The sequence below is a fragment of the Myodes glareolus genome, chromosome 8 (genome assembly GCF_982192425.1).
Source record: "Myodes glareolus chromosome 8, mMyoGla1.1, whole genome shotgun sequence".
In the NCBI taxonomy this organism is placed as follows: domain Eukaryota; kingdom Metazoa; phylum Chordata; class Mammalia; order Rodentia; family Cricetidae; genus Myodes; species Myodes glareolus.
This window is the reverse complement of record NC_142033.1, coordinates 97,194,715-97,222,270: the sequence shown is the minus strand read 5'-3', so window position 1 is coordinate 97,222,270 and position 27,556 is coordinate 97,194,715. Positions and strand designations below refer to the sequence as shown.

At 37.7% G+C, this 27,556-nt stretch overlaps 1 protein-coding gene across 5 annotated transcripts in view; it reads left to right on the top strand.

Annotated features, from left to right (window-relative positions):
• Positions 1–27,556, top strand: part of Ccdc85a (coiled-coil domain containing 85A) — a 189,912-nt gene that overhangs the window by 136,229 nt on the left and 26,127 nt on the right. For all 5 annotated transcript variants that reach the window (XM_048435394.3, XM_048435398.3, XM_048435396.3 and 2 more), the window contains exon 3: positions 12,386–12,462. In XM_048435394.3, the coding sequence (XP_048291351.1) occupies positions 12,386–12,462 (77 nt within the window). The remainder of the gene's footprint in view (positions 1–12,385; positions 12,463–27,556) is intronic.

Sequence of the window (27,556 nt, the reverse complement as noted above, 5' to 3'; positions counted from 1 at the left end):
AATATTCCATACAGTTAAATTTTTCCCCTGTATTGCTTTTTACAGTTAGTAACAAAGTGGGCTTCCTTATGGCATTACATATGTTATTAGACTTTGTTCTCACTCCGCTCTTCCTTCTGCCCCCCATCTGTTAACCTCCTTTCTCCTCCAAATAGCTTTTTCTTTTGTTTGCATGTCACATGAATTCAGTCAAAAACATTTCTGAAATTTTAAGTTAGGTTAAAAAAGTCAACAATCAAATAAATTCTCAATTTAGTTGTGACAATTTTAAAATTTTTATTAATTTTTCAAAAATTAAAATATAATTGTATCACTTTTCTCCTTCCCTTTCTTTCCTTCACCCCTTCTCTGCTCCCTTTCAAATTGAGAGTCTCTTTTTTGATTATTATTGATACGTATCTTTATTTTAAATCCGTTGCTCTATATCTATCATCCATCTGTAGCTCTAGGAATATCTTGGCCATGGGCATCCTGGCAGTGTATTGACGGCTTCCCTCCCTTGGCAGCTTATGAGATTCTCTCTGCTACTATGAAAATTAGAGGTCAAGAAAGAGACTTTCAGTTTAGATCCAGATCAAATTGTCTGAGTCCTTTGTTTGAAGTGTGTGGAGTCTTGAGTAATAGGCAGTTCACTTCAGCCTCTGAGATCCAACCAAGGGTAACAGCAATAACTGTCGCCAGGTAACTCTGCTCACCATAGTTCTATTTCTGCTCCCGTTCGTCAACACAGCGATTTGCTATTGCCCTCCACATTTGATAGAAAACTCCCCTCTCTTCTTTGAGTGCACGACTTGTACTGTCTGTTCGATATCTTGCCTTAGTTGCCCATTTTCTAAGCTGGAGAGGAACAAAACAGACTCCCTAGTTTCAGATGCCAATCCTGCTCTTCCTCCACGCTGTCACACACTCATCATCACTGCCCCCCAAATATTTACACCAAAATGTAGCATGTATCATCCTCACTTACGTGCTTTCTGAATTACTTCCTAGAGAAACGCTGAATCTATTTTGTGCATATGATTGATATGAACTCATATGTAGCTCTTTCTCTTCTCTCAGCCCACCTTTTTTTTTTTATCTCTTCTCCTCATCCTCTACGCAAGTCAGAACAACCATTTTAAGGTCTGAATACGGCATGGCTTTGAGCCCCATCTCTTTCTTCCTCCAATGGTTCTCAGCTACAAACAGTATAAACTCAAATTCTTTAGGTGCTTTACTTCCCTTTCTAAGACACAGGTCCATCACTTTTCTGTTGTTCTGCTCAAGTCTTCCAGCTGCCCTGCTTTTTGTACTCTAGTTTTCTCCCTGTTTTTTGAATGCCTCCAGCTCATTCCTGTCGTGGAAACATTAAAATTCTATCCTTGTTTCTTAGAGATTTCCTTTTAATGTGCTTGTATTTATATGTGAATTTTGATACCCAGGTCTTGTCTGATGATTTCAATGTAAATGAAAGGATGGGGTGTATATAGGACAGTGATATATATATATATATATATATATATATATATATATATATATATATATGTGTGTGTGTGTGTGTGTGTGTGTGTGTGTGTGTGTGTGTGTATGTGTATGTGTGTCTATTCTCCTTACTGCAATGTTATTTGAAGAACAAAAGAAAAGTGGAGTCTATGAAGTGTGTCTAGTACATGAAAGAGTGCCTAGAGCATAGTGAATCCTCAATAAGTAGACTGATTCACAACAATTTAAAAACACTTGATAAATATACTAACATAGATAAAATATTTCAATGTATATAGTTTTCCCCTTAAGCAAATTAATTTCTAGTGATCATTTTAAGCATGTAAAATGTTGCAGAAATGAGCATGTTTTGCTATTGTTTCATAGCTAGAACAAAGAATGTACATAGACTGAATTCTGCAAAATCTTTATCAATTCCCAGTAGATGAAGTTCAAACTAATGACCCTTTGCTATATAATTTGATATTTTTATTTTTCTGAAAGGTATAATAGCAATAAAAAAGCAACTGTGGTTTATAACATATCTAAATATATATAAAGCATATTCATTTCTCTCAGAGAAAATAACAATTTATAGGGTTGTTTTCTCTTAGAATTTTTTTTACAGATTTTTTTCCTTGTGTATTCATTGACAACACGATGGAGATGCATTTACAAGGAAGTCACATACATTAAAGAAAATTATTACATGCGTTAAGAAGACAACTGTTTTTATCGTCTTGCATTAGGCAAGGCTGTTATTGTCTCTGGGAAGTGACAATGACAGCAGCAACAGAGCTGTGGAAAGCGAGACACATCTTAGTCCCGAGAAGCCGTAGGTTGGTGCTGATGACAAGGAGCTCTTTGGAATTTGAAATATTTTCTGTATATTCCCCATTCTTTAGCTTGATCGATTGCTACTTACCTGCCTCTCCTTTGTGGGATTGATGTTTTTAAAGGATTGTCCGAGCAGAGCAAGCCAGACTCAGGGAGAGTGCTTGCTAGTGTGTTTCGTTTGGGGAACTTGGGCTACATTTTGAGTTAACTGCTTCAGACAGTCCAGGGAACACAAAAATTTGTGTAAGGTCCTAGAGCATTTTAGAACAGAGCAAACTCAACAATAAGCTATTGAACACCAGCATTCAAAAAAACATTGTGATCATCATAGGAAGGCCCAGGAAAGAACTATAAGGTGAGACCTTGCCAAACGGAGCCTGCAGCCCACATATAAAGATACAGAAATAGAAGCTGTAACAATGAGTTTCCAACTCCCAGGGGTTTAGTCCTTTTACCGTTGCTGTAATAGATGATCTAAAACTAGCTATTTCATGAAGGAAAATTTCTGAAGAGAGGATAATCCCAGAGCTCAGTGCTGACAACTGCTCAGCTTCTGGGTGAATGACAGGTGTGGCACAGTGAAATGGGGCACACATGCCAGAAAAAAACGCCGTATAGCAGTAAAGCCACTTTCTTGATAACCTGCCACTCCTGGGGAGCCCTGCCCAATCATCCCACAAAGGCCCCACCTCTCAACTACCATTAGCATGTGATTTGCGGTATTTTCTTTCCAACACATGAGGCTTGAGGGACACATCCAATCTGCATCAAGGAGTAGGATCCCATGTGAATGAGAGCAAATATACAATAAAACACTATTTTATTCTAATCAGAAATTTGGAATAAGAGAGATGAGCACATTTCTGATGATTATTTTCTGACATAAAAATTAGAATATAGACTGTTTTCTTTCTGATTTTTAAAATGATTTAGATAAATTATTTCAGATATGCATTTAGCTATTTATTCTTTTATAGAAAATTATAATGGGACAAACCAACAGATATTCTACAAGGCAGCTCTCACTGCACTACAGAATAGAATGCCTGATTTTTCTGTCAAACCATTCTAGATAAACAATTCAGGATCTACAGCATTGTTCCAAACAAATAAAAAAAGACGGCACCTGACTCTGCTGTTCTTTCCATTTGACGTGATGGATTTTTCTGATATCAAAAACACACACTCAGTATAAGAATCTCTGCCTACAACCCTGCTCAGGATGATCACTGACTGCTCACACCCCCTTACTCAGTACCTAGCTAACCCTTGCCCTATGTTGGGTCTGCCTATCCGCTTCCCCCGCCCCCCCCCCCCCCGGTTTTGTTTCTCCTATTGGAGTAGATCCTTGGTCGGGGCAAGAGTGAAAGAATGTTCAGATGGCATTAAATGTCTCTCAGTACTCATTAGTAACCAAAAGCTTTTGTGAATGGAGCACATTCCAGTGGAGGAGCACTTATGTTGTGAGATTTCAGAGGCCAAAGTCGTCTATACATTGTGTTTTTCTGCTATTAATTCTTTGTCCACATCCCACATCTATTGTTCCATCTTAGTTTTATTTATTATTTATTTTTATAGATACTTTGGTGAAATACCCTAGGCTGGGTAACTTATAAACAATCTCAGATTCAGCAGCAGACTCAGGGTTTGGTAACTGTCTACTTTCCAGCAATGGCACACCACTGTGGAGGGACAGGGGCTCTTTCCAGCCTTATTTGCAATAGTTATCATTCTACTTCTCACAATCTAGTTACCTCTCACAAGCTCCCATCTCTTAAAATCATTATGATGGGGGTAAATTCCAATATACAAAAGTTTGTGGGGACATACTTATTTAGACGACACTAAATTTTTACACACACACACAAACTCATTTTCTCAACCCAATAAGAAGACATGTCAAAATTTCTTACTAAAATTATTCACATTTGTGAATAAATTTGTGGCTGGATCTTTTGAGAAAATGCCTCACATTTTTATCTAAAGTTTAATATTGTTTTCCCGTTGATTGAAGTACTTTTGTTCATGCTTTTATCCTACAGTGGTACCTTAGAGTAAACCGAGGTGTGTTTCTTGTAGGCAGCAGACTGATGAGTTTTTGTTTATTTATGGATTCAGCTAATTTGTATCATTTTATCAGAGGATTGAGGTCAGTAATACTAAGATTATTATTGAATTGACTATGGTAGTTATGATTATCATGTTGTTGATTTTTTCCTTAGTGGTATTTTGTGTTTTAATAATTATGCCTTCACATTTCTATAGAGCGATTTTAAGCAATACAAAAGAACTGATACGGGAGTTCATTTTAATACAAATCCTGTCTTGCATTAAATGATTAAATGATTGAACCTGCATTAGTAAATTATTTCCAGCGTGAATGTGGTTTTGTGTGTTCTATAGAACTTTATTGTTCCAGTCAATTTTCTAAAAATTGATACTGTGCCACTCAACACAACAGAAAATATCCTCCCACATAGAGTTTGCATTTTGGTGAGAGAGATAGACCTTATAAAATAAGTCTATGAACAAGCCAAATGTTAGGAAGTGATGTAGGATTTTGACAAATAGACATAAAACAGGGTTAAGACTATAGATTAGGACTATAGTTTTAGGATATAGGTTAGGACTATAGGTTAGGAGTATAGATTGTTCTAGGACTGTAGGCTAGAGGAGATGGTAATTTTCAGTTAAATGGAGATGATGGAGTCTCACCTGAAAGTTGGATTAGGAGCAAAGACTTGAAGAAGAGAAGGTCAGCCATTCATCTGTGCATGAAAGGGGATATTTGAAAAGTACAGATGACTAAGACAAGGTCTCTGAGGCAAGAGAATAACTGTGGTATTTAGGAAAGGATTGTCCTCTCATGTCCAAGAGTGATGTCCAAGAGTGATGCAAGTGATGGCAGGAAGCAGAAGTAACAGTTGGTCAGATCACGTGAGATCCCAGTAGATGTTAAGAGAACTTTGGTTTTCCCGTGAACCAAAATAGGAAAGAAAGCAGGGTGTGATTAGACTGACCACTTCAGTAAACCTCTGGGTCCCAAATAAATTAAGAGTGAATGTCCATCTTGAGTAGGATGTTCAAGAATGGAAACAGGGAAGCCTGTGAGGAGAGTCTCAAGAGTGTGTTCTGAAGGTAGAGTCAACAGTTTCCATGGCTAAGAAACGGAGCATGTGAGAGAGAAGCCATGCATAATTTTTTTTATCAAAAGGAAAATAGTTTAAGTGGTTTACACAAGGTTTTAAGACTTGAGTGCTGTGGGAAGGTGACAGGATAAACAACCCTGCCTCAATCTGCTTTTGCTTCCTGCTTCATGGCTAAACCAGGCTATGCACATTACCTTCCCTTCTGCCACAAGATCTTTGCCTTGTCAGAGTTTTTGTTGTTGTTGGGGGTTTTGTGCATATTTCACCTTCATAAGCTGCCTCATCTGCTTAGACTTTACTGTCTGTCTTCCATTGGAATGTTTATTTCATAAGCACCCAGATCTTAGTTATGTTTATTACCTAGAACATTTAACATATAGCATCTATATAACATATAGATAAGATATCTAATGTATCTGTTAATGTTAAAGCAAGCCATACTGCACTGGTGTGTTAGTCTCCATCCAAAGCAGCACTGCCAGTGCCTGGGGACTGGGAAAGACTTGGCCAAATATTGGAAGTAACACTGTGAATAAGTACGTAGAGGAATCACGAGGCATCCAGTGCATAGCTGTTGGGCGAGTGAGAAGAGAGCTGATAAGGATATATAGAGTGGGACAAATCTAGAAGTAGAAATATTGAGCTGCAAAGTCAAAGGTTCCATCTGGGCACCCCTCACAAAATATTTGCCATGGAGTTATCTCTGAACACCTGTTACAGTGTGCTCTGCATATGTGCAAAGAAGTTTATTCTAATGTCTAGAGATTCTAATTCCTTGAAAGCAACTTTTCATTTCTCTAATGGAAGCATCGGGGACATTTGACTGGGCAGTGGAATGAGGAGAGGACGTCTGGCTGATGTAGAGTTAGCAGTTAAGGGAATTCTAGGCCAATGAGAGACTGAACTGCTTTCCACAAAAGGTATCTCCATCAGCTCTCTGTTCCACTGGCAGGCCTCGGAAGAGGGAAATTAGCTTGAATGTGATGGACATGGGCAAATCTAATTCTACTTTCTATTTGTTTAGAGGGATTGAATTTCCTTTTGGGGGGATGGGGCGGGATGATTATTACCCTAAAGACTGTCTGGCAATAGAATTTTCTGAATGACCTATCCAGACAAATCTGAAAAGACTAATTTTTACAAGAATTTTTTTTAAATAAGAAGAGCATTAAAATATGGTGAAAATTTTAATCACTTATAACTTCTGTAGCTAATATAAATTCTCCATGGAAGGCTGACCTTTGCTTCTCGAGGAAGAAGAAGAAACGAGTTTTGTCAGTTCTGGAGTAATTTCTTTAGGAGTGTGTAAAAGCCTGTGACTAGTGGGATTAACATGGAATTCAGAGGAACTGTTTTAGCAGGCAGATTTTGCTGAGAAGGTGGTCTATGGACTGGACTCTTGCTGAGACTCTTTATTACGCTGATCAATGCTGCTGTACCAGAGCACCAAAGACTGCCCGATGTATAAGGAATAGATCTAATTTACTGGTTCACAGTTCTAGAAGTCAAGGCGGAGGGGCCAGTATCTGGTGAGGACATGCTTGCTGCTACATCCCTAACTAAAGGACAAGAGAACGAGATGGGTTTCACAGGCAAACTTCCCTGTTACAGGGGGACCAATTCCATCCATGGCGGATTTTTTTCAGGGCCCCATCATCTCTTCAAGGCCATGGCCCCACCTCTCCATTTCAAGCTTGTGACAGCAGAATTTGAACCTGAGATTTGGAGAGGATAAGCATTGGAGCAGTTCTCTCCTTCCTCTCTTTCTGCCTCTGTGCCTGAGAGACTGTATGCAAAGCACTGGCCAGCACAGTCTTCCAGATTACTTCCATCCCGCTTTCACCCTTCAAATGTGCGGTCTCTGCTTGAGCCCCACAGCTGGACTCTTTTCCGCCCTAACGTTTTGAAGGTGTGAGAGTACTTTATGTAATCAAACCTCTCAGAAGTTGAGCAGACCCTAGTCTTCACTCCAGTGAGAAACTCTCTACAACAGAGTCATGTGTGTGTGATTGGGGTTGTGTTCCCTTACGGGAAGAAACAACTGTTTCCTTCAAAGACAGGGAGGTAGAGATGGTTTTGTATTTTTATTAGCGTGCTTTCATGCTGACAGAGGACAGTATAATAGTTCTTTATATGGTGAGTATGTGTCGGGAAAGTTAAACTTTTGTCAAGGGTAATGTCCAATGGAAACATCAGATATTCATCAAGTTAGGTCCTTCAGAGATATTTTTATCAAGGTGAAAAGGGGGAAGCGGTGTTGAGATACTTCTGTAAAACATGGGCATAAGTGTATTATGAGGGTTGTTCTGGTACCTTCATAATAAAACGGAGATTTTAAAAATGTATTTGTCTATAGAGTGTTACATAATAAGCTTTAGAGACCAAGTGCTGCAGTGTAATTCTCTCATCTGAAAACTGTTCTGGGAGCTGGGGGACTACATAGATTAGAAAATCAGTATTGTATTCCATCTGACCATTGGAGACATTTAGAAAACACATAACTTAGGGTGGAGAGCCGCCTCTGTGATGAAGAGTAATGGCTAATCTTGCAGAAGACCCAGGTCCAATTCCCGGAACCCAAGAAGCAGCTCACAACCATCTCTAACTCCAGTTCCAGGAGATCTGATGCCCTCTTCTTGCCTCCATAGGCAGTGTAGACACATGGTGTACAGATAAACATGTACATAGATATACACATTCATACACATAAAATTTAAAACTTAACAAACACACACACATGATTCTGATGTACATTTCTTTCTGTCTTTCAGTTAATTCTGGAAGCATTGGATTTTAAGAATGAGCCATCTCTGATGGCTTGGCCTTTGTTGTGTAGCTCAGGGTGACCTTGAACTTGCAGCAATCTCTGGAGAGCTGTGATTACAGGTGTGGGACAATGAACTCAGTTTGCATACATTTTGAATGCTTATTTTATGATGAAGAAGTCCTATGAACTTTTGAATGAAGGTTCAGGAGAAGTGAGGTGCTTGGAGAGAAATTACTTTAGCCTGAGTGTCTTGAGTATGTCGTTAGAGTATTAAATTGAGTTTCTCTCTTTTTTCTTTATTTTTGTCTAGCTTTTCAAATGCCCCCCATTGATCATAAATATCCCAGAATGAAATGAGAAATAAGCACTTTCAGGACAACCACAAGCAAATTGCCACGTATTGTGTGGTTACAGCTGTTTCTTTGGACCTGGGACTATGGACATTTTTCTGGGAGCCAGTTGGTCCCTCTCTGTGCTGTCACATGAACTGCTTTCCTTTTCTGTCTATAATAGGGTTGTAGCACCTTTCTTGTCTCCCTGTCTTGCTGCAGCTCCACATGGCCTTGACCCTGTCATAGTTCTGCTGACTCATCCTTAGGTTCATGCCTCTCTGTTTACAGAACGAAGTCAACATGGATTGCTTTATTCCTGTGCTCTAGTATTTATTTTGTTCCTTACTGTCACATGAATCTGGATCTTTTTTCTTCTCAGCTAGTTGGAGATTTCTTAGCAATAAGGTCCTTCTTTGTTTATAAGACACATGCATGTTCTCTCTCTCTCTCTCTATCACACACACACACACACACACCACATACACACACATACACCAGACATACACACAATAGTAATTCATTTGTCTTAAGATCTTTTGGAACCTCAACGTAAAAACTGAAATGACACACGGACTTCTCAGTCCTGCGAGGCTTGTCGTCACTGCTATAAAGTAACAAGCAATTTCAATTGCAATGCCATTTTGTGGTGATTACTTTCTGATAGAAAGAAGGCTCGTGTTTGTCAAATAATTCTCTTAGCTTTTTCATGTTCCTTATGAGAACTGAGAGAGCAGCTTATTGTATAGTTGTTACCATTGAAAATGGGGCGAAGGAAGAGGCAGTAGGGGGAAGAGTCATAGAGGACATGGAGAGTAAGTTCTAATAATGAATGCGCTGTTTCCTTCTTACCCTACAAATGACTCTGCCAGTTTATTTGAAGTCAGTTGAGACCAAGATGTGGCTTATGATGGGACTTTTAAAGCCATAGGATTTCATATACTTTATCCTATTGTTTTATTTTTTTTAAACTAACTCATATACTTTGTATCCTATACTGGCTAATTACTACTAGTCAAGCTTGGATGACCTATGGTTTAGAAATAAATAAACCTTGGAATTTTAAAAGATTAACAAGACATGTATTGATTTTTATTTGATGTCATAATTGGAGAATTGAATAGTTTTTTCAATGGCTCTTGATATAGAAACCCAGGATCTTGCTGTGATGTAATAACCGAGCAAATATACCTATCCACTTCCTATTATGGAGTGTACCCACAGCTTCAGTACTACAGTTTCCCATGAGATTAAATACTGTCCCTGTTTTTGTCTGTAGGAGACTTTTTTTTCCCATGCAGGGTAACTATTTTTTGTCAAGGAGAATTGTATGAGAAGGTAAGCACTTGGGACAGTTAACAGGACTTCTAGGGCCAGGATCAGCTTGGAATCGTAAAGGGAACTTGTATTTTAAGGAGTGTTTAATGACTTAGACTCTTCAGTGATTGACACAAAGTAGTCATGTGATCTTCTTATAGAAGAGATTATATTCTTATAAATGAAATAAATTCTTATAGAAGAGATGAACTGAACTTCTGTCTTCTTACGCTCTTTGTAACATAGCTTAAGTAATGTATTTTATCTGGTTAAAATCTCTTCCCATCTGTTTACACCTGAGTCTATACATACATACATACATACATACATACATACATATGTGTGTGTTTGTGTGTGTTCACGTGCACACGTGTATATGACACTTTCAGTGTTGAAATCAAGATTTGAAGAAACCATGAGCTATGTTTGTTTTCTTAAAAGTAAGGAAAAGAAAGCAAGGAGTTGGATAGGTTGGGAAGTATGGACTATGATCAGAATACATTGCGTGAAAGAAATTATTTTCAAACTAATTAAACAACAGAAAATGATAAATAGACTAAAGTGACTGGATATAATCGCTCAATTAAAACAAATTCCTTCCAGTACCATTTTCCAGTCTCAGTAGAATCCATCTTTACAGACTCTTCTCCAGTCTATTTTTTTGTTTTGTTTTTTTGTTTTTTGAGACAGGGTTTCTCTGTGTTACACTCTAACTGTCCTGGAACTAGCTCTTGTAGACCAGGCTGGCCTCTAACTCACAAAGATCTGCCTGCCCCTGCCTCCCGAGTGCTGGAATTAAAGGTGTATGCTACCACCGCCCGGCTAAAGGATTTTTAAGTTCCATGACCTCAGAGATAGTGTAGTACAAGGAAAAAATGACTGAGCTGTACATTGTGAAAATGGAGAAAATAATCTAGTTTTTATGGCTTAAGTAGAATATGACAGAGCAGTTATTAATTTTGAAGGTCCTTAGCAGGAGGCTATTTTTCTACAGGAGAAAACTGGGTTTGCAGAACTGTGTGAGTCAGGAATTCCTCTCTGCATCTTGATCTACAGAGAATTGCAGACTCCAGGTCTGTAATCTTGCCTTTACTATGCAGTGTACTCTCCTTCCTTCTCTGGAAAAGTCTGCAGAACATAGCTTTAACATTCCATTAAGCTTTGGTGAGAGCACATGTCTAGCAAGTGTCTTCAGTTTCCCCTGTTTCCACCTGTTTATATCAAAAGTGTCTTGAGGTCAGTGTGTCAATATGTTAATGATATTGAGGGTGGCTTTTCTGCAGATCTTTGTGAACATGAACTTGCCATGTTCCAATGAGGTGAGCTTGTTTTATTTATGAATTAAAAACTGATACTTCTCATATAAAATGCCAGATTCTTTCTCTTGAAGCCTCCCAAAAGAAAATGAGTTTATTTAAGCAATTTCCAGGTAAAACGACTAATAATTTTTCATGCTGAATTTCAGATCACAGCGTTAATGCATAGTAGCTAAAGCTCCAATGACCAACACTTTTAGCGTGTACCATTAATGTGATTCAGTTCCATCATTTGCTTTACTTGTGTGTTTCTGAGACCCCAGATCATCCTGACCCGAGGGCGATCTGCTGCTTCATTGTTAACTACATATGGGGATATGAGTTGGATGGATTGTTCTGCCTTGTGCTTTTTACTACACCTGAAATGGGTCTGTCCTTGAATAATGTCCCACATGCATTGCTAAATGAGACATATGAATACTGTCATTTTAGTGAAGAATTCTCACCATTCACACTCCTCCCAGTGCAAAACTCTACTCTCTTTCTTCTGTGACCCCTCTCATGCCAAGAAGCTCTAAAATGCAGACTTTGTGTGCGAACAGAAATGGAACATAACATTTGAAGTGTCTAGCATTTGAACTTTGAAAAATTTAAAACAATTATCAATTGCAATTCTGTTGCCTTTAGTTTGCTTAAAGATTGAAGAAAGACATAAAACAAAGAAAGAAGCAAACAACAAATAAACATATCATGGTCCTTGGACCCAGCTAAAATGCTGGTGTAAATATTTAGCGCTTATATGGATATCTTCTAAATCACAGCTAATAATTTAACAAGAAGAATAAATGTTTCTCCTAAAACTTCTAATGTTTTTTGAGAAATTGCAAGGATCTTTGTTTTTGATACTCACTCTAGTTAAAAAAAGTTAATAAAATCTGGTAGTTGATTTTGGTTACAGATCATATCACAGAAATATCTGGTGTATGGGAAAAGTAAAAATATGTGAAGAGAGGCCCCAGAAGTTCTGAGGTTCAACTGGTGCGAAAAAGAGCAGCCTCCTCGTTTACGATTTTCTTGAATACTGATTGACATTGTACAATCCTCAAAACTGTATAGTGTGTATGTTTCTTCTGGAAAGAATTTTCTTTCTTTTCTAAAGAACAGATGAAGTAGTCTATTGATCCAATTTAATAATCGACCAAAGATATCCTTAAAAGTACAGCAAACAAGACCTTGTGTATAATGTGAGTTCTTTCTTTTTAATTTTAGAATCCACCTTGTCCTATGTTAGGCAGCTGGAGGCCAGAGTCAGACAGCTGGAAGAAGAGAATCGCATGCTGCCCCAGGTGGGTGACTTCCAGAAGTGCATAGCTAGCCAGTGCCATTTGAGTTGTAGCCTTTTATTTGAAATTTAAAGTCGCAATTACATGTTCTCTTTTAAATGATAGAAATCATGTTGTAAAAAGCCATTCTTCATGTAGACTGTGGTGACGTTCCATGACGGCCATCATTCGCCCCAGACTTCTGAGAAGTGCACTAAAGGATGCGAATGTCAGTAAGGCTGTGAAGTAATTTAACGTGAGGGAGGGACCAACACTCACACTGCCCTTGTGAGCCGGTGGGTAAAAGGAAGGGACTCATTTACATTGAAATTTTGGTCATTTATGAGCTAAGTAAAGTTATTGGTTAGAAGTTCATACTTTAATTAAATTAGTGCTTTCTAGAATTTTTTGATTAAATTGAACTCATTTAGTGCAACAAAGTGTAATGACAGTAATCGGCAATGTTTACTTTGGGACCTCATTATCTGTCGCTGGTGAGTGGAAAGTTGCGGATTTTTTTTTCTGGGATATTAAATGGCTTGTCACATATTTCACTCACAAAGTTGTTTCTGTAGCTGTTAAATTGGTAAGGACGAGGCTGGTTTTGTGAGGTGGTGGTTATCAGAAAAGATTTTCTTGAGAAACTCAGCAAATCCACAGGTTGTAGGGTATCTTCCTGTCTGACAAGAAGGCGGTGATGCTTTTAAACATCTTATACGAGGTTTCCAAGAAACAGATCCCCTGAATTCCTTCTACCTTTATGACCATTTTCATTTTGTACGTGACTAAGGGATAATTGCCCCTCAGCTAATGAGTAAGTGATAATTTAAATAAGACAGATAAACACATTCCATTCAAAGACAAGATATTTAAACTTGAAGGCAGAAATGTTTGGGAGAAACATTTGGGGTCTAATAATTTAGAGTTGCTTTAAAAACATTTTTGTTCAGTTGTGATGATTTGGGCTATTGTGTCCTGCACATGAGAATGCTTTTCTGTCTCGTTCATTGGCCTACTTATTTCTAGAAATCATGGCTAACTTATTTCTAGAAATCATGGAATTAATGAAGTGAATCTTCTCTTTATTCTCAAACTTCTCCTGTGCTCAAATTCATCAACCAGAAAGGACAGTTTGTGTTGCAAAATAAGATACTGATACATTTTTCTATTATGTTCTTCCTACTGTTCTGTTTTTTCCACAAATATTTCCTTTTATGTTGAATTTATAGTATGACTGCACTAGAACCCTTGACTGAAAACATTTAACTTCTCCCCTGTTATAAAGAAAATTTTTAAAAAATCCATAACGTATGCTTGTTATATCTCAGGCAACTATAAATTTGAAAGAAAATAGGGAAAAGGAATGTAAAACAAAATACTTGTGTTTCCCTTTTATTAGGGATTGGGTCTCACCTCAAACATTAAAATATCAGTCATGTGCCTTCTTGTTTGAGAAGTCCAACTGATGAGAAAGCGATTTTTTAAAATGTGAGGCTGCTGGGGTGATATTATAGGTAAAGTTACATGCTGCTATGCCCCAGGGCCTGCATTTCATCCCTAGGTTCTCACAGGTGGAAGCAGAGAACCAACTTCTGCTGATTGTCCTGTGAACTCCACACATAGTGTGGCATGTGTGCACATACACGTGCAATAAACAGTAAATGTAATAAAATGTTTTCACATCTGTAAAAATAAATATAAAACTCCTGAAGGAAAACAAAAACTTCATTGGATATTTCTGGAGGATATGAATATTTAAATACATAGGGCTGCATACTAAACTGAGAAACTAGTACATCATTCCTCATATTAAAGTATTGGACAAAGTGTCTAATTATATGCTTTTAAACACATAGAGACTTTACTCTAAAAAAAAGCCTTTGTCTTGTTTTTCCTCTAAAAAATGAGCAGGGAAGACCATGTTTCATTGATCCTATGATATTGATATAAGCAATGTACTTATTATATATAATATAAAAGAAAAAACCATACCACATCTAATTCTAGATATTCAATATGGCAAACAGCTTTGCATATTTAACTAAGCATATTTACATATCAGCTTAAAACAAAATACATTATTTGAAATGTATGCCAAGAATATGATGGGTCTCAGTTTACAAACAATACTTTAAGTTTTTAACTTTTGAGTATCTCTTTCACTTATAGCTAAGGCGTTTACATGATGCAACTGCTGGTTTAACTGACCCTGTAAGTACAAGTTCACGCACACACATACACACGTGTGTGCATGCACACACACACATGAGAACCTAATTTGGAACACTATAAGTTGATCCTAGAGAACTGAAATTCTGTAAAGGTGTTTACTGAGAAGATTGAGACTTAGGTTGGATGGCACAAAGGCTTGTGGAGCTTGTTTTTAGATATTTTATGTCCGGTTGCAAATAATGTCTGGAGACCCTTCCCCGCAGAGCCTCTCTGTACTTTCCTGATGTTAGCTGATGTGCAAGGCCAACCCAGTGCTACACGCTGATGTTCCTGTATAAATTAGTTTCACTATTCAAACACTTGATTTTCAATTATAAGAGCTTTCTCACTGTGCCTTGATTAGAAGGTATCTTTTATTCCTAAATTTATTAAAGAGTGCCCATTTGTCTTTGGATTAATGGAAATAAGAATGTAGTGGCTAATTGGATTCTTAAGTACGTCAGGTTCCTTTGAGGCTATAGCCAGGTTCATTTCTGATTGTTCAGAGTTCAGCCTAATTATGTTTGGCAATTAGAGAAGAAGAAATCTCCTCTTAAAACACGTACACTTCTCTATATACAGCAGTTTGTAACTAACAAAATCACAACTGTAAAAGGTTGATAGCAACAAGGCTCTGTCTGTTACAATTTGGGGGGTAAAGTATAAATAAAGACTGGAGTCCAAATCCTTTAGCTTTGCAAAGTTAATCAGGTCCCACAATGAAGGACTGACTGTATAGAACAATTGCAAGATGCTGGACATAATGGAGTTGGTTCTGACTGGTGGTGGAGAGTTTCCCACAGGAAGTGGGGTGGGAGCCTGACAGCTGCTCTGCAACAAGGTATCCAGGGAAGGCAGAGTTTCTTGCAACTCAATGGTCATAAGAGTACCCAGCCAGGATTATGGAACTGTACTTTAAATATGTTTATGGGCAATTTTCAATGACATCTAAAGGAGCAATCATTTTACTAAACTTAGAAAATGTAATATTGTTGCTAGATACTTTTTTTTTTAAATGCCTTTTTAAAAGGCCAGTATCCCAACAGCAAAGACTACCCAGACTGTTCTTGAGCACTAATGTGAACAGTTTATTAAGAACACATTAAAAATATCTCAAAGGATTGTGTATCACTCTAGCAATCCATTTAATGCTAAAGCTGTTCAAACTAAGCTCTCAATTCCCTACATGCGTATTGGATATGATAGGAACCATCAGTGAAAATTGCATGATATTTAAATAAATGTAGATGATATCTATCCAATTTTATTGACCTAATCAAAAAAGGTAGACTCATCCACATAGCATAAATGGCATTTATAAATAACAGACATGGTGTGGTATGAAGTTACAGTTGTTTAAGGAATTTTATGTCAAAATGAAAAGTATCACATCTGTTTTGCTATAAACTCATATATAAATGCAGGAATTTTTTTCTGGATATAGGGCCATAGATTCTCAGAATTGGATAGAAACTTACATATCCTTTACTATAACTCACATTTTAAAAATAGAATATCAAGTTCATAGAGATTAGGAGTATTTCCATGGACAGATAGCTAGTTAAGAAGGGACTCAGGCCAAGGTAGATGTAGGTTGACCTGATAATCAGTTTACACGATTAATACAAGGCCATATAGTAAAGCTACTAAATCCATCATTTTTGTTTATCTACTCTTATTGTCTCATTTGTTCTTGTTGTTGTTTTTGAGAAAGCAACAGCACCCATCACAAATATGAGAAATCCTGTGTTTCACAGTAGTGTTTCTTCTTGGAGCATGTCCAAGACAGTTTAGAATCATAAAGTTAAATTATGCAATCACAAGTCTACATAGAAAATTCACTCATAACAGTGTGACCAGAGAGACCTTCTGTTCACGGGGCTGAAGTGGCTCAGTGAGCAGAGACTCACAGTGGTGATGTTCAACTTGTAATTAATTGGCTAGCCCCAAATCCCAGCTTCGTTTCAATCTGCTCATCCCATCATGGCTGCCTTGATGGTCATGGGAATTTATTAATTTATTAATGCCACTGTTTCTGTCTGCAGTGAAGAATTTTCTTCAACTAGGTATCTTTAATTGGCTGATGCACTTAGTTGATACTTTGAGGGCTTCCATTGCTATTCATATATACCCCTGAGGTAAACTCTCAGTTTTTGGAAGAATTATCCTCCCCTATTCTATATTGACTAAATTTCACATCACAGTGAGTGGTAAAACTGAAACAAACAGTTTGTGGTAGGTTCAAAGCCAACGAAGTGCATTTGTTCCAAGCCCTATTGGGAAATCTGTTCCCTTTGATCAAATGCTCTGGCAGCAGCATCTGCTTGGCAGGCACTCTGTGTGCTCTGTGCCACCCAGGCCCTTCCCACCTCTTGAGAGCTGGGTCCAATACAAGCACCCAGTACTGCCTGGTGTCCTTGCCCACTTCTGGGCTGTGCTGCAGCAGACCTGCCTGGCAGACAAAGCTCTGGGATTTCCACCAAGAAGTGCCCTTTCAGCAAACATGGCTATTTCTGTTGTGCTGAAGTATCTAATTTTAGGACTGGGAATGAAAACTTGCCCTCTCATGTAATTTAGTCACAATGTGGTCTCACAATGCCATCTTTCAGAGCCCTGAGAATGAATCAGGGCTGTTTCGGAACAAAAGGAAAGAACTGTGACTATTGCCAGAAGCGCTGGGACGGTTACACAGGAGCGAAGGCAATTGTGCCTATTACTTCCATGGCAACACAGTCCAACTGTGGATCTCAGAACGGCTCCTTCATCTCTCCTGGGTGTGAACAAGCAGTAGCCCCGTGCTCAGGCAGAGGTGGCAGGACTCTGCCAAATGGAAACCTTGTCCCTTTCTCTTTTCTGTAGTGGAGATTACTATATATTGTTTCTGTCTTTTTCCTTGTCACATTTTCTGCTATATGATTTACCAATGTTTTTTAATCTTGTAGGGCTGTAAGTACAGGGTTCTTTTTGGGTAGAAATTACTCTTGGTGGATTAGTAACAAACACACACACACACACACACACACACACACACACACACGTCACAGTGTAAGCCTTTCTGGGATCCTTACAGCAAGTGATGATGTTCTTTAGCTACTGTTTGCATGGAAGCTTCTAATCTGGCATCTTGCAGGGTAATTGGTGCAGAATTCTTTTTTTCTTATGCATAGTCACCCCAGTATGTCATACAACACAATAGAAGCTAAGTATTACTGTTAGGGAAATTAGTTAATCCATTAAAGATTGACTACTTTTGCAGTCATATTGGGGAGAGGTAGATAATTCATATAATTTTCAAAAAGTAAAAGTCTGCATAAAGTTTAGTAGAATCTCAAAAGACAAATGAAAACTCCACCAATGTGGGAACATTGGGATGGAATGTAGTGAAAGGGAGTCCCGGGCTGCGTTCCCGCCGCCTGGCTCCTGGCTAGCTGTACACCTGAAATAATTACACGGAAAACTGTATTCATTTAAACACTTCCTGGCCCATTAGTTCTAACCTCTTCTTGGCTAACTCTTACATATTCTTTTAACCCATTTCTAATAATCTGTATCGCCACTTGACTGTGGCTTACTAGGATGCGTTTAACAAGCGTCCATCTAGGAGAGAACAGCCATGGCGTCTGCCTGACTCTGCTTCCTTTCTCCCAGCATTCCGTCCACCTAATTTTTTGCCCTATTAAAAGGCCAAGGCAGTTTATTTAACCAATGAAATCAACACAAAACAGAAGATCCTCCTACATCAGTGGAGGCATATGTAGATATGTTATGGTGGAGGATGTCATGCTAAGAAACCTAACTGAATGGATATTTAAACTAATGATTCCCAGGGAAAATGTCAATTAGTAAAATTTATTGGGAGAAAAAAGCTCAAGACAACATAAGAGTGTTCCAAATGCCAAACTATATTGCATTCTAATGAGATCTTCTCATTCTTAAAAGGTCTTTCTTAGGAATCTGATCCATGACCACATGTTATCATCCTAATGGGAGATTGTTGTTAAAACAGACATGTGTATTAAGCACATGGGTTATGCTGTTCACTACACTTATTGATAAAATCATTGCATTTGCCAGTTGTTAAGTGGTGAGGGGCCATAACATCAATAATTCACCTTTAGTATCTTGAAACACACAACGGAACATTAACAATTATATCTATGTTCAAATTCTTAAACTTTTAGATTTGTGATAGATATTTTTGGATAAATTCAGCAAAATTATGACTTATTGAGCATGATATTTCTGTGTAGACAGAACAGCTAGAATTACAGATATTTAATAAGCAGAAGTAGCCAAGACTGGAGACAGTAGGAGATGGAGTCATGAGAGACACTGGTGCCAGACTGGTACCAGAAGTGTGGCTTTTTCCTCTTATCTTTACTCCTTCAAGAAGCCCAAAGTAAAGCCAAAGACAAATATAAATCAGTCTTCTCTAAATGGATTAGATAGCTTGCTCTTGACTTGAAAGTGGAGAACATAGTTTTATGTTTGTTTTTAGAATTATTTTAATTCACTAATATTTAATTTATTAAATATCACTGGGATGAGGATATCAAAACAATTGGCTTACTAGAGACTCAGTCAAATGGGCTGTGACTCCAGACTGGTCTCAGGCTCCCTGGATCTTCATTTCCAGACATAGGTTACTTCCTCTGTGACTAGGTAGAGATATCTCCATCAAAATGTCTTCCACTTTCTGATTCTGCTGTTTCCTATAATGGGATCCAAGCCATTTTCTTGAAGTCTTGTGTTCCCATCTTATTCTTCCCTGTAACCTGAAGAAAAATAAACATTGCTCATGAAATATAACCTACTGAAAATTAAGGTTGTTGCCAATTAATAATTGGCAATCACCTACATGTCTTTTCCATATAAGACAGACAAACATGAATCCAAATAGTCAATATCTTTATCACCTAAACTTAACTATATTGTGCACAAGAAATGTGATATAGGTAAATCATGTTCTTTATCAATATAAAGTTATTAAAGTATATAAATTTTAAATGTTTTGAGAATTCCTAAAAACTTAAAAACTGCTATTGCATGTGGAAGAGTATAGGTCAGTCATATTTAAGAAGCCTTAACTTATGACTTTGAATTCAGAGTAATTTAATGATTGAAAGGCACTTTGACATGCTTGAAACAACACTGGACAGGGGTCTATGAGAACTTGATCTGAGATTACGATTGCCATCACATAACTCGTAGACCTGGGGGACACTCCTAAAAAATTTCCCAAGCCCTATATTCCTTATCGATACAAAAGGATCATCATAGGCAACACAGAAGGTTCTAACAAGCTCTGTAATTTTACAACTTTATTAAAGGGAGTTAAAATATAATATATACCAAAACAGATGTGTGTCACTTTTATTTTGATATTAAAGTCCCTTAAAACTTTAATAATTTGTTTTGAATTTTTATTTATAAATGTCTTTCTATCACTGTAGGTTATGTAACCTAATTGGTTCTAAAGTTAATCGAATTTCACCAGGCATCTACTAAAACTATTTAAAAAAACATCAGCATAGGTATGTATGTTTGTTAGAGGTGTAAGTCACATTAAATACCCATGTAGTGGGTTCATATACTGAAATGTGTTAATTTGCCTGTATTTTGAGTGATGCACGTGTTCCTCAAATATAAACTTCTCAGCTTTTAATTTTTACATGAAATTTTACATAATGAACATCAAGACTCTAGTTTTGCTTAATAATATACATATTTAAAACTAAAACAATTTTGAAGAATGGTTGGTTGTGGATTGTCTGGTTAGGCACAAATGTCTCATTTTCATCATTTTCTCATTTCTAAGTATGGTTTCTTCCAGCTCTGTATATCCTGAGCCTGTATATTGAAAAGCCTGGTTCTGTGTGTACCAGTGAAATAGGTATAATAAACACCATTGGAAGTTATAAAGTAATCAAGCCCTAGAATGAAAGAAAAGTCTTTAAAACTAGAGATTAGCAATGGCTTTTTAATTGGTTGGGGCTATGCACTGTGAGGAGCTGCCTGCATTGAGAACAGGTGGGATGTCAGAGCAGTGTCTGTGGCACGCCCTGGCCAGGGAATGAGAGAACGTTTATGACATGTACTATTGCCAAGTATTATCAGAGACACTGAGCTGTTTCCTAAAGTAGTCTGTAAATACAACCTTTAAGCAGAATCCAAAATTGTTAATAAGCTTATATTTTTTTAAATGAAGTGCTATTTATTAGGTATTGTTGTTTGAGAAGAAGATCCCTGAAAAGTAGGTGTAGGGCCCGGAGAGATGCCTCAGTAGTTAAGAATACTTGCTAGTCTTCCAGAGGACCCCATTTCAATTCTCAGTACCTACTCTGGGTAGTTTACAACTGTTCATGATTGCAGCCTCAAAGGGTTGAATGCCTTCTTCTAGGTTCTGTGAGTATATATATATATATATATATATATATATATATATATATATATATATCCAGAACACACACACACACACACACACACACACACACACACACACAGAGAGAGAGAGAGAGAGAGAAGGAGAAAGGGAAAGAGAGAGAGACAGACAGACAGCAGATAGATAGAAATAAAAATAAAGCTTGCAAAAATGAAAACAAACAAAAAAGATAAATATCACCTCAATTTAAGACATCATCTCTTATACGTATAAAATACTTGCAATTTTGCATGTCATAGAAAGATGTGATATTTGATAGAGGAAATTTAACAAATTATGACAAAAGAGAATGCAAGCAGAAGAAATATAAGACCTGCTATATCTCCTCCTACTTTATAGACCAACAATAGGTAATATTTATTTTAAAATGTACTCTAAATTTTCAGCATTCAGTTGTTGGATAAGACAAATCATTGTGAAAAGGAGATGTCAACGATATGGGATATCAGACATTTAGCTTTATTTTTTTGCGGTGTTGCCAATGTGAGCAGAGAAACAGAATAGAAATGCACGTAAATCAAATTCAGCTGAACTGTGACACTTATAAAGAAGAAAGTCCAGATGGAGAAAACATTTCTCCAAAGCGTTCTAATTTATTGGATTCATGCCATAGATGCAAGCATCAGAAATAGTATCCAGCAGCAGTGGATGGGACTTCTCCGTAGGTTGTGTACCCATATCAAGAATGAAGCAGAAACAGGAGCGCTCACTTTCGAGATTCGGTGAGGTATTTCTACATTGATAGGCAGTGGGATAATTTAAGAAGCAACTCCAACATTTGTAAGTGCTGCATAACTGTTTCCCAGGCTATTCCAGACCAAATAGTGGTCTCAGACCGTGACAGTACCCTCCACTGGCTGTCTGTGACCTGGCTTGTAGGTTGTTCCCCTGTCAAGTATTTAGGTTTCCATCTACTGTCTTAAGCCTAGTTGTCTGGGTTTCTAGACTTTGACCCCTAACACTCTGCCCAGAACCTGATGTTGATTTTTCCTGTTTGCCCCAAGGTAGTGCTCTCCAAGGCTCCAGCCATCTCTGAGCTGAAGAAACCCCTTAGTCTTCCTTGGGTTCTGATTTATGACAGGCCACAGGCCCATCAGTTCTCTCTTCACCCCAGGTTCCAGGCAATGTGTGTGGGAAGGAGTAATTACCAGCCAAGTGTACGATAGTAACTTTGATTCATGCATGTCTCCCTGGTCTGATTCCTTCTGTGGGAACTCCATTCCTCCAAACTTCAGAGGCTCTCATGCAAATTGACTCACTTCAGTTAGTGACGATTTTAGAAGTCCTGAGTCAAGACCTTCAAATAATGAAACCCTGTCTCAGACTTTCGGCACATTTTAAACTTAAATGATCTCATCATAGTAGGTAGCAATTAGAGAAATTTTATTGCTTTTGCCTTATGGTGAGATCTGTTCACTGAAGCCCTTGTGAATAAAGCCATATCCATATTTTAACAAAACAAAGCAAAATCCCTTCTTCTTAGAACTTAGTAGCATAGGACAGATTTACACTTATTATTTTTTAAAAGGGAAAAATAAATCACAAAAATAAAAGAGCTAACTTTATCATGATCACCTGAAACATAGAGTCTAACTAACTTTGTTAGTTCTATTTATGTACTTATCATTCTCAGTAAAAATATTTAACTGAAAATATGCCATTTATCAAATATATGTGTAACTTAAATGTAAGGCAGCAAATAAAGCAATCAGTTTGACCTTTTCATGATCCCTGATGCCTCTTATTTGCCACACATAATGTTAAAAACAAGAGTTCTCGTTTTTGACAGATAGCAAATAACTAATATATTTAAAACCAGATGGGAGCCATTTTGGACTGGCATATTCACTGGCTCTGAGAAAGAAGGATTGTGATAGCCAAGATATATCAACTGTTTCTGAACCCACGCTAGATGTGTCCTCATGTTGAAGAGAAAAACATGGTTTTAATTAAACATTAATTTATTAATCAAGGATGTTTCATATCCATAACTACAGGCATGGAGTTCAGTAAATTTGATCACAGTTACCTTGTGTGTTGTGTGTGGGGGGTGAAGTGGGATGGGATGAGATATTCTCATTTGGAATGCTTTACCAAAATTGACTGCCAAAAGTGGATGGAAGTTCCAGTTAGGACTCCAATGGTATCTTTACTGAAAGGGTTTAAACAAAGAGGTATTTGACAACTTGTGCTTAAAGGTGTGGTATTTTTCTTTAGGGAAGACCATTTGCTTTCTACTCTTCTTTCCTTACCCAATCATATGGTAATACATGATGTTTACCTCATGAACCTTAGGTTCTTTTGTCAGTAAGTGCCAGCTGAGGTTTCTTAGCAGTTGCAAGGGTGTCTAATGGTCACTGGTGAAGAGTGTGACTGATGTGGCCTCATGGGAGTGGGCTGTCCTTGCAGAGAATTCTCTTGGTTAGGGAAGCTGAGGATGCTCATCTTTTAGAGCTTTGCATGTGGCAAAGTTAGATAAGAAGGCATGGTAAGACTACTGCCTTCAAGTATTGTTTCTTAAACATAGATCTTGCTCAGGTTCTTTAATACTGACAAAGTTCATCAGACTGAGGCAGGGGAGTATAGTACAACATCTTTCCATTTAGGTAAGTAGTTCAGGTTGAATATTCATAGCTATATATTGATCTAACCTTATCAATTCAGAGGACCTTATTTATTTTGAAATGTTCCGTGTTGTTACATTATTTTAATACCTTATTGCTATGTCTGGCAGACTTTTTTCTTTTGGATGTATTTTTGTTTTGTAGTTTTCAATCAGTGGTTCTAGTATGTGTTAAGTCTGTGTTCAAAATCGTAATTTTTAGGGTCAGTAGAGAGATTCTTGACCATCTAAAGGATGGTGCGCAGTTCCTATATCTTTTATCATGAGATAGATGTTCTTGTCAGGAGAGCTTTCTATATTGTATATAATTCTTTTAAGGATCTGCAATTATTCAAGCTACATTTGCCTTTGTTTGCAGCTGGTGCACAGGATGAACAGTAGGGATACCCATTCTCCTCTGAGTGTGATCTCAAGCCCTAACCACTGTAACCCATCCCAGTTTTGAGTCCTTCTTGATGATAATTTAAATTCTGGCTTTGGCTTCCATGATTATCTCCATTTTGCATATGAAAGAGTGTCTACTAATAGGAAGAAACATATCACACATCCAGAATTTCTGATAGTACCAGATTAATCTTCTTCCCACTTGTTCACACTTGTTTTTTTATATGGCACATGTCTTGTTTCTCCTGAAAAACAAGGTGTCTCGGGTAGCTACACAGCAATACCACCAGCACCATCTGAAGTAAAAGTGCCATGGTGCTGCCACTGGGAAGTTGGGAGTTCACCAGGAATCCCAGGCCTAGTATTTGGAGTATCTATTTTGATGTTTGCTGTGAAATTTTGATATTCTCACAATTAGTCTGATATTGATTGGTCTTATTTTAGAAGAATTAAGAAAATTTATCATCCTCAAATAAATTGTTCCCTGAGGAAGAACCTTTGTCTTATTCTTCATTTCCCAAATTAGTCAGTTTCTCTTTAAAATCCTATTTCCAGAAACTTCCCACTATGCCAATCTCCTCCTCCTCCTCTTCCTCCTCCTTCTCTTCCTCTTCCTTCTTTTTCTTCTCCTCCTCTTCCTCCTCCTTCTCCTCCTCCTTTTCCTCCTCCTTCTTCTTCCTCCTCCCCTTCTTCCTCTTCTTCCTTCTCCTCCTTCTTCTCTCTCCTCCTCCTTCTTCTTTCTTCTCCTCCTCCTCTTCTTCCTCTTCCTTTCTCTTCCCCTTCTTCTCCTTCTTCCACCTTCCTTCTTTCTTCTTCTTTTCTTGTTATTTGAGACAAGGTTTCTCTGTTTAACACCTCTGGCTGTTAACTCACCCTGTAGAACAGGCTGGTCCTGAACTCATAGAAGTCCGCCTGACTCTGCTTCCCAAGTGCTGGAATCAGTGATGTGCACCACCACTGTCTGGCTTCTTCTTTATCTATAGAAGTGGGAAAACATCTAAAGGTTCAGTCAGTAAATATTTTTAAATTTGTTATCATAAAAATATGTTGCATTTTTATGCATGCCATCAAAGCATAAGAATAATGAATATAGTCACAGAGAATAAACATCAAAATGATAAGTATGCTGGAATTTTTGTTTGTTTATTTTATTTGTTTTTAAGCAAAATTTTACTGCATTTAAGCTTGGTGATAGTTTGGTGACTCTGCCAGATGATTTCAAAACTAAGGTAAGTTTTCACCAGTTGTTTTGAATGATCTCTTCTTACATCTTCATCTTGTTTTTAATAGAAAAGTTGGTATCTATGCAGAGATGAAAATTTAGATAATAATATACATACTTCATTATGCATATAATTTTCAGTTAGTGATCTTTATTTTGTTCAAATTATTTGTCTTGTTGTCTAAAAATCTACTCTAAGTAACCAGTTTTGGGATTCGAGCTGTGCTGTGATTACATGGGGGAGTTGTTGAACACCAGCAAAGCCTTGTCTATGATAGATCGTCTTTGGGGGGAAATGTTTCAAAGATTGAGATGCTTGCATTGGGCTTGAAAAAGCAAACTGCCATCGTATGGTTGTGCTCCAGTTGAGTAGGAAAATTTTCAAACTCTTATCTATAGCAATTGTAGCTGCATTTTAGTGAGTGATTGGTTATATTAATTTTGTGCCCTGGCTGTTCTTGCATGCCTTTCAGAGAATTCTAAGGAAATAACATGGCAAAGGAGGCTTATCTTTAAAATAGATATCACATGTGTGGCAGCTTTGAAAAGAAAAAATAAATGAGTTTCTACACAGTCCTACAAAGACAAGTGAAGTTTTAGCTTTGTGTTTACCAATGAATGAGAAAAGCTATTTCTGGCTCAGGAGGGGAGATCTGAAATCAATCTCTCATTTTTCCTTAGGTGAGAGAGCTTTATAGAAGAATGAGATGCTTGCAGACTTTGGTAGAAATTAAGTGAATTCTGTATTTTTCAAGTCCTTTGTATTGATATCCTCTTTGCCCATTATCTTTAATCATGTGTGCTGATAAAAGCCAGGTTGGCCATTTATGCAGTATCAATTCATCAAGAATGTGCAGGACACTTTCGGGAGAACAAAAAAAAACTACCATCTGCAGCACATTTTTGTGCAGTGGGAATGTGACGAGAGCCCTCACCCACTTGTCATTAAGAGGGATTGACATCAGAAGAGCTGGGCATGGAAGGGGCTTTAAAAGATTACACAGTGTGGTGTTCATGTTGTATCCTGTGACACATACAATTACCGCTCACCAATTAAAACAAAACAAAGCTTAAAAAGAAACATGAGATAACTGTGTTCACAAAGCTCAGTTGGTGACCCAATGACAACCTGGCAATTACAAGGCCTCTTGATGGCTCTTTGCATTTTCACAGTGCTTCACAGTCACATTTATTAGTCGCCCTTCACAGATGCCTCATGAAGCTAATTGATAGGGCTTGCCATTCTCCTGTGGAGAACAAGCCACTTGCTGAGAGTTAGGCAGGCTCTGATCATTTTACCTTGAATTAGAACAGTGCTTTCTCCTTTCAGAGAAGACAGCTTTGAGTAACCCTAGAAAACCCACTTCTGCGGCTTAACCTGTCTTCTAGGGGAATGCTACTCTAAACCTTCAAGTTCAAAAAAGAACCTGAACGTTGACATCCTTAAACCTTCACTTTAGCCCTTTCCAGACATTTTAAAATCAACGTCTCCAGCAACTTGGCTTATATGTTAAAGGTTGTCCTTATTTAGGTTACAGCCTCAGGAATTTGGCCATTCGAATCCTTTCACGTCATACGGAAACATCAGGGGAAGAAAACAGCACATTTCTAAACTAGAGAGCCTCAGTTTGTGTCTTTACTTATGATTAAGATTTATATTGAGAGATAAGAAGAAGTGATTTTATTCCAATTGTTCATGCTGTCTTTTACCCATAAAACCTCATGTATACCTAACTGTTTGTAATGGGAAATGTGAGCGTCGGATTAGTTCAGCGAGTGTCATTAAATGGTAGGAAATTAGTGGGTTCCATTTACTTTTGTAAGTAGACCCAAACCGGTCTTAACAATCAGAGGTGGAATGTTTATACATCAGGAAAGGCTATCCATTCCATCCTTTACCTCCTGAATGTTTTGAGCGTCTTATGCAGCACACTCTTTTAGGCAATAGGTATGCAATCTTGAATAAGAAAGCTAGGGTCTTTAACCTCAAGCATTTTACAGTTTGGCAGGTGGGCTTAGAACTAGTGGACAGGTAAGGGATGTTAGGAGGAATCAAGTCCTGATGGATGTGTCTCAGAAGAAACCAAGCCATGTTTGAGGTGTTAGCTTTCAACAGGGAGATGCCAGATACAGAAACATCGGAATCTGCAGCTCTGTGAAGTTTGATTGAGATTAAAAAAAAAAAAAAAAAAAAAAAAAAAAACTGAAACGGTATGATACCATGTATATGTGAATA